This window comes from Acanthisitta chloris, unplaced genomic scaffold (genome assembly GCF_000695815.1).
Source record: "Acanthisitta chloris isolate BGI_N310 unplaced genomic scaffold, ASM69581v1 scaffold11912, whole genome shotgun sequence".
In the NCBI taxonomy this organism is placed as follows: domain Eukaryota; kingdom Metazoa; phylum Chordata; class Aves; order Passeriformes; family Acanthisittidae; genus Acanthisitta; species Acanthisitta chloris.
In genome coordinates this window covers 28500-36997 of record NW_008662309.1, presented here as the reverse complement: position 1 = coordinate 36997, position 8498 = coordinate 28500, and the positions used below count along the sequence as shown (strand labels likewise).

The 8498-nt window shown below is 44.9% G+C and overlaps 1 protein-coding gene across 1 annotated transcript in view; it reads right to left on the bottom strand.

Annotated features, from left to right (window-relative positions):
• ERGIC1 (endoplasmic reticulum-golgi intermediate compartment (ERGIC) 1) overlaps positions 1–8498 on the bottom strand; it is a gene marked incomplete at its 5' end in the record, with an annotated part of 38792 nt that overhangs the window by 25366 nt on the left and 4928 nt on the right. The window contains one exon of the mRNA XM_009070556.1: positions 5546–5618. Within this exon, the coding sequence (XP_009068804.1) occupies positions 5546–5618 (73 nt within the window). The remainder of the gene's footprint in view (positions 1–5545; positions 5619–8498) is intronic.

Genomic DNA, 8498 nt, shown 5'->3' with positions numbered 1-8498 from the left:
CCCTTGGCCTCCTTGGCCACCTGTGCACACTGTTGGCTCCCACTGAGCTGTGCCACCAGCACTGCCAAGTCCTTTTGGGACCAACACTTCTGTCCCCACTCCTCCCCCAGCCTGGCACACCTCAAGTCCACGGCAAGAGCAGGATTACAACTCCCATTCCCATTTGACTCCAAGACTGTATGGCCCATTCTGGTCTAGTTTACTGCAGCATTTCACCTGCCTCAACTGGATGAACTGGTAGAGTTGGAGTTGCATCTCCAGCTTTATGTCAGACCACATGAGCTCATGCTCCCAGATTACGGTTTCCAGGAGAAGAAACCCTTGTTCCACCAGCATCACACTCTGCTGCTTCCACCAGGTGCAGGTTCTTTCAATTCCCATGGGCCAAGAGACACATTCCATACCCCTTGGAGAGCTATGGGATAAAAACCTTCTGAAGACAACTCTGATAACAACTCTGCTTCACTGCAGGATCAGTCCTGGGCATGCAAATGAATCCAGTGTGAACAAGTAACACTGGTCTTGGAAACTCCTGGTGTTTTGGTTCCTCCCACACTCCTGGCAGCCTGCATGGACAGTCAGGGATGTGGAGCTGAGCTGTGAGATATTCATACACTGGCCAAGGCATTTTTCATTAGATTAAAGCAAGGTGTCCCCAGGGAGTGATTCAGCCACCTCAAATCAACAAATGATTTGGATATTGTCTGTCAGAGCTCAATGAGTGTTTGGACAACACTCTCAGGCTCATGGTGGGATTATTGGGGTGTCCTGTGCAGGGCAGGAGTTGGATTTGGATGATCCTTGTCTCTTCCAGCTCAGGATATTCTCTGACTCATGATTTATGCTTTAATGCAAAGGCAGCAATTTCACTGCAGATATTCTCCTCAAGTAATTAATTGCCTTGCAGGGGGCACAGCCTTCCAAGTAGCAAACTTGTCACTTCAGGTATTTTCTTGCCTGTTATTACATTACAAAAGAAAGCAAGCAGGAGAAAACACTGCCAAGAACAGTCTGTTGCTTTCCACAGTGTGCTGTGGCAGATGAATTTGTGTTGAGCAGAAACATTCATACCACAAATACCACATTCATACCCTCCTACCCCTTCCCCTGGCTGCCAGTGCAAGGCAGATTAGATTAGTTAATTACATCTTTACTCCTTAATGATGGAATACTTGGAAAACTATTATTGATCCTACAGGACATAATTCATGACCTAATTACAGTGATAAAACTGCAAGATTATCATCTTGCCAGCTATTAATGTCTAGCCTGATCTGAGTTAATTAGAAGAGAGAGAGAGAGAGAGAGAGAGAGAGGTGACTTCTATGCTTCTGATGTGCAACAGCACAGCAGGATGAATGAGCAAGACTGCAAAGGCAGGACAAGCAATTTCTAGCCCTCAGTTTACCCTCAACTGAGCTTGTCCAGGAAATACCAGACACACTGAACACTTTAGCTTTGTGTGTTCAGCCATTTGAGTCATTGGTTCAGTGGGACAACAGTGCTTGATGCTGTTCGTTTTGCAGAGGTTCAAACGTGGAGCAGAGACCTCCTTTTGTTCAGCTTTTAGAGAATTGAGGAGATTCATCAGAAAGATTCATTAGAAAGACCACCAAGATCATTGAGTTCAACCTGTGACCCATCACCACCTTGACAACTAGACCAGACCACTGAGCGCCACGTCTAGCTGTTTCTTGGATGCCTCCAGGGATGGTGACTCCACCACCTCCCTGAGCAGCACATTCCAATGCTTGAAGTTTGGATTAAGTCTTTAGTCACTCTCAGTCTGGACAGGAAAAAAGCCCCAAAACCAAGAAGATCCTTGATTTCCAGAGTGCAACTCACTCTTCCCTTAACAGCAATGATGGGCTGTGGCTAAGCAAAGAAACAAAACCTCCTCCCTCCCCAGACCTTTCCCTCTACCTTTCCTGAGAAGGATGTGGTCCCACCTAAGCACCAAGTTTGATTTCCTTCATAGCTGCTCAGGGTCATGCAATAAATCTAGAAGATGAGCAACTTGGAGTTTTCTACCCTACTCAGGGCTCATCTCCACAGGAAACCATTCAGCAGCAAAATAGGATGTGCCTTGACAGTGTTCTACCTCTGCCACAGGAGCTTCCTGCAAGTCCACTGGAAGAACACAGTGCCTTAGTTCATCTTCCTCACTGGAGTCTGCTCCTGTGCACAGACCTGATCCTAGTGCTCATTAGAAATGCCCACACGAGTTATGACACAGCTGCTGTGAGGCACAATGTCCTCCCCACATAGGTAATGTTTGGGTTTAGTGTTATGACTGTGATCCTCGAGATGAGGGTGTCATTTCTTGGCTTTCTGCCACCCAGACAAGTCTTTACCAGCCGAGACTATAAATGCTACAACAATGGGCTGGTCAAGGAAAAACAGCTTTGAAGTTGGGCAACAGTGACCAAACTGAGATTTCTAGTAATACCAGGAATTTAAGTGGTCATGAAGCAAGTCCAAGAGTAGGCAGAAGCCAGCAAGTGTTAGGGGTTAGTGTGGTGCAGAGCAGACCTTCTTTTCTCATGTTGCACCACAAGTTCAACAAACCACACTAACCTCTTGCTTTGAATGCAGCTACCAAAGAAACCTCTTGTTGGTGAAGGGTCAGACAGTGAATCCTGTGGGTACCACTGCTGGGGAGGCTGCTGCTGCCTTGCCCTGGAGTAGAATGTCCATGCACACACACCATGCTGTGTGCTAAGGGCTGAGAGCTAAGCAGGAGCCCACAGCAGCCAACCTGCTACATCTCTGGTGTGAGGAACCAGCTCAAGTGCTCCCAGTTTCACCTTCCCATCAAAACTGAGCAGCTATCCCCTGGCTTTGTGCATTAAGGGAAACATGACACAGGAGGAGAAAGACTGAGGCAGTCTCAGAGCAAAGCAGGAAAGTTCATCCCATGTAACTGCACACTCTGGTTGATCATTCAGGGCTGACACTAGGAAACTTCAAGCTGGGTGAGATATCTGTTGTAGGAGACTTGATACAAAAGAAACTTGAAGCTTGCAGTAAAAGATGAGAATTGAACAGTTTGCACAGAAGGAGTTTCCCATATCTTTGTAAAATATTGGAATCATGGGCAAGCAAGCCTCAAAATACCTTCATGAGGTAACATCTACCCAGTTCAGATGGTGGCACAGAGTTGTCACACTGTTCCACACCACTTCTTATTCCCAATGATGAGGCTAAACTACCTCACAACACACTGCCAGTAATACTTGACTGGAAGGGAAGCACAAGAGTCTCACAACATCTTTGAACACTGTTAAGGTACTGAGTTTCTCAGAAGAGAAAGTGATGAGTAAGAAATGGAAACAGAAAATATTAAAGTCACTTTATGAAGTGACTTTCTGAAGTATTTCCGCTGTTCCAGGGGAGCCTGTTCACAACTGCTGTGGGTGAATGTTCCCAGCAAGAGTCTGATGACCTATAACTCATCAGAAAGAGATTTTCATACTCTTCAAGCTATTGTGCTGGATGGGCCATGACGAATCAGGTTCCTGAAGTTGTCTCACCCTTCCATGACATCCTCTCGAAAATTTCACTGCTTTATTGCTTGCAAACACCTTTTCCCCACACAGCTCCTGCTGGGAAAGGCAGTTACCATCTCTCTGTGGTTTTAAGGAGGAACTTGTCAGCTGAGCATGCAGGAACTGAGAGCACTTCTAATATCTTTGTAGAAAATGCATCATCTTGATAAGAACAAAGCATGAAGAGGCCTCAGAGAATCACATAATTTGCTGTTCAGAAAGAGATTTCTAGTCAGGAAGCCACCACTACATAAAGGCATGTGCACTCAACTAACTGGACTTAAATTAGGTATATATTCCTAATTCCTCCTGTGAAGCATTAACCGAAAAAGAAAAGCAGATGAGAGAATGAGATCTAAGAGGAGAGCAAGGAAAAAGTCCTATTTTACCTGAAGCAACTATTAACTTAACCGAAAAAGAAAAGCAGATGAGAGAATGAGATCTAAGAGGAGAGCAAGAAAAAGTCCTATTTTACCTGAAGAAATTGTCTAGCTTTTCTCTGTTACTTAAAACAAGAAACCCAAGAAAACTCAACTCTGTGAAGTGGCTGATAAGGTGACCCTGGTGTATCACAAACACCTGGAGCTGAGTCCAAAGAAACAGTGAGTAAGAAACCTAAGATACCATCTCTGAAGTAAATGCACAACAGGCATAAAAATTCAGCTAGAGCTACATTACACCTCTGTCTTCAGGTTAAACATTAGTCAAGGTTAACATTATTCTTGACATTATATTCTTGACTCAAGAAAAGCTGCACAAAAACAATGAAAGAGCCTCATGGTTATCAGACTGGTCAATCTAAGCAACGTGTTTGAGAACCTTTATGACATCTGTGGCTATCTGGACCATCATGTGAGTCTGAGAGAAGTTCCACCCTTCCTAACTATCCAGGAACTGTGCATCACAGCCCAGTGAGCTCACTGCCACATCAGTGGGGTGATGGACAATATTTCCTAGAACCCAAAACAAAGGTACCTTTGTTAATAGGTACTCAGAGTTTACCTCATGAGAACAGGGGGAAAAAATAAGAACCTTCTTAACTAAAATACTTGTTCAATGAGCAATTTTAAAAGCAGAAACCATTTCCATTTTGCTCAAAGCAAAATGAGGGTCCCTGGGACAACTCTGTCTTCAGGCACAAAACCTGTCAACTAAGTTTCCAAGTAAGGCTCAACAGCAAGGAAAAACTCATGCATGAATCTTCATGTATCAGAGACTCAGCTCCAACATGGAAAAAAGGGATTACTAATATTAAACTGATAATAATTTGTATTTTATGCCACTCATTTTTCCACGAAGCATCTCCAAAGGCATCCAGTGAAGACTGGCAGAACGTGATACACATTTTATCCACAGGGAAGGGAGGGGAAAGAAAATGTCTTGCAGAGATCTCACCCCATCTGCAATGGGACCTCAGTCTCAGAGCCATGTGGATTCCACCACTAGGCACCACATGGAATCATAAGGAACCACTGATGACAAACACATGAGTTTTTGAGAATCATTTGATTCAAACAAGTACAAAGTGCCTATTTAGGAGAGGAGAAACAACTCTCAGATGAGGACAAGGAATCAACAGCTTAAGCAGGAAGAGGGAAGCGGCACCTGATGGCACTGATCACCTTGGCATTGGTGTCACCTTGCACGTAGAGCACTGAAAAGGGTCTGAAGCTTTTGATGACCTGTGGTCACATGAAAAATAGTCACTGTCCTCAGCAGAGCAATCCAGTCTGCAGCTAATAAAGGATGAAGCAAGTCTGGAGCAGTTTTCTCCATCAGAAACACTTCAGAACCACATTTGCTCAGAGTATTTCAGCAAATGAAAAAGCTGAATGAATGTCTGAGAATTTGGACTCAACCGAAAGGAATCCAAACCCCATTAGGCAACTAAGTGACCTAGTGAAATTACAAGCATATTTTCCCCAGATAACAGTAAAGCTGTAAAGATTCTTATATGCACAAACACACAAACAAGGGCAAACATAACTTTTACTTACATTTCAGTGGCTATGAATCCGGTGAGCTCAGACAGGAAGAGAAACAGTATGAAGAGACAGCAGCAGACAGAGACTGGAACAGAGGCAAGGAGAGGAAAAGGTTAGTTTTGCATCTCTAACACAGACAACAACTGTTTCCACACAGGCCCATGATTCCGCCCATGGATATGCCACCCAAGGCACACTTGAGGACGAAGAGTCTTTAGAGCCCATGACCCAGAGGAGGCCACCAGAGCAGTGACCTCAATGACATGTCACTATCCAACATCCTGAGGGGGATCTACAGTTTTGGGCCACCTCTTCCATCATGATTTCCATCTCCCCATGGCTCCTGCATTCTCCACCTCCAGTACCCAATGTTGGTCTGCCAGCACTCCTTCTGCTTGACAACATGACTTCTTTGGAGCCTTTGCTCCACATTTTATCACTATTAAAACCTCCAGAAGGGAAAAAGAAGCAGCATCTCCTTGTGTTGAAAGCACAGTGTTAGCTAACACACTGTTTTGTGGATTAGGCGATATTTTGGCTCCTTGTCAAGCTCCAAAGCTGTGTGTAAGTCAAGCTAACACACTGTTTTGTGGATTAGGCAATATTTTGGCTCCTTGTCGAGCTCCAAAGCTGTGTGTAAGTCGCCTCAGAACCTGCACTGACACTAGATAGAGCTGGTACAGCAGAGACTTAGCAATAATGGGCTAGTGCAGCCAATGCCTGATACATCTTTAACCTCCCCATTTGTGGCTTCAGAGAGGGAAATGTCCCAGTGCAGGAACTGTGAAGTACCCAGACAACAATCTCATGTCTTTCCTAAGAATTCCAACCTGGAGTTACAAGGAAGGAAGCCAAAGCAACTGGCATGTTACTGGTTACTCTTCATCAGGAAACTACTCAAACCATTGTGCAGAGACATTCACACAGCAGTGACAGGAGGGCCTGGAAGGAAGTACAGCCATAAATCCTATTGAGCAGGGATGATTGGAGCAGACAAGGATGTGACAGCTCAAGGAGACAGGGCTGCAATGTGTATCTCGATGAAATAAAACACCCAAGTTCACCATGAATCACTAACCTAAGGAATAAAGCAGGAACTCAGGCTCTTCCAGGGCTGAGACACCAGGAGTACAATCCTGCTCCCTCCTCCAGCCCAGCACAGCCCAAGCACTCTGTGAACTGCCCAATTTAGCAGAGCCACTAAGTAGGATTGAGAAATACCTAAGAAAAACCCTGTTCCTCAACTTTATTCCACATGACCTATCCAGCCTGAATACCCATTCCTTTGGGAAGCAAAAGCAACAACAGGCTGGGGAACAAGTTTATCACACAACTGTGCCAGGCCAAAATCCCTTGGTAGAGAATGTGAGAGGCACAGGAAGGAAAAAGGAGGTACTGAGGGCAAGGACTGAGACAGATGCTTGAGTGACCTAAAGCCTTGTGCCTCATTCTTCAGATTAGTCAGTTGCTTGTTCTGAGGAAAAAGAAATGAGTTGCTTCCCCTTCCTAATTTCAAGGGTGGATTCATTTACTGACCCTCTGTACAGTGCAAGGGATTAAAAGAGATGCCAAAAAATCCATTAACTAGGATGAAAAAAAGAGTAAAACATTCAAAGACCAGTAGGAAAATGGGAAGCAAGAGGAGATACTAATTTCCAAAGAGAAACCTCAGCTGGTCACACAGTTGCTTGCAAGTCTTGGCTGTCCAGACACAGCAGATCACTGCTGTGACCCAGCTGAGCCCCTGGCATGGGACACCACATGGTGTGGGGGAGGAGAAAGCTCTGCTTAAAGCACAGCAGCAAATTCTGATGAGAACACACAGCCCTATGTAAGAGCCCAAAAAAGTAACCAAGGCACAAGACTGGTAGATCCAGTGTTTTGTACTGCTAATCACTGAGCCACCAGAGCTCTGATCTCTGGCAGGATGCAGGGGAGAGTTTGACACAGACATCCCTTTCTTCTTTAATTGCTTCCCATATTCCTCTCTGCTTTTTCTCAGCCCATAAAGGCTTTCCACAGCATCTGCCAGACCTCTCTGCTCCCAAGCACTTCTAGGCCAGCTTGGGACTAACTGCAAATTCTCTCCCAGAGTTTCTTCTCTCTTCCAAATCTTTAACTTTCTTCTCTGCCACTTATATCATCAAATTATCTTCTTTTCCAGTACTTGTTCCCTCAAGTTCATCTTCAATTCAGTTCTTGCAGTGAAGGCTCATGACAATACTTACCAAATACAGCACAGTAAAATTCCACTAACCTATATCTAAAAACCCTACAAGAATGCCCTGAAGCACCTGGCAGGGACTGACTTTCAAAGCTCCTCAGTGCTTTTGTCAGTCTTCAAACTGTGGAGTCAGTTTTCAGCCTGTAAAAGAGATTACTGAGGATGGACATGAGAGGGGATATAAAATCCTGAGTGGTCTGAAGGAGATGAATGGCAAACAACCACTCACTGTCTCTTCCAGTATGGGAACAAGAGGGAAAGGGGAGGTTAAAAACAAAATGAGGTTTTCCTTGACACAACAGTTAACTGAATTCTGAAGGTTCTTGACTAAGGATGTTGAGGATGCTTAGAAAAATTCTGTAAGATTTCAAAAAGGAATCATACATGTCCTGAAGAAGAAATCCATGGAGGGCTATTAACCACAGAGGAGCCACCTCTAGCTTAGGAGGTTCAGAAACCAACAGAGCAAAGCCTGGTGAAGTGTTTAGCCTGTCTTTGGGCTCTTTCTCAGGCATCTGCTGTCGACCACTCCAGGCAAGAGGACACTGAACTGCTCCTGTGCTAAACTTTTCTTAGAATCACAGAACCAAGGCCAGAGGAGACCTCTAAGATCAGCAAGTCCAACCATTAACCTGTCACTGCTGCAACCCCCAAACCCTAAACCATATCCTCCAGTGCCTCTAGATACCTCCAAGGATGGTGACTCCACCACCTCCCTGGGCAATATCCCAGTGCCTGAAC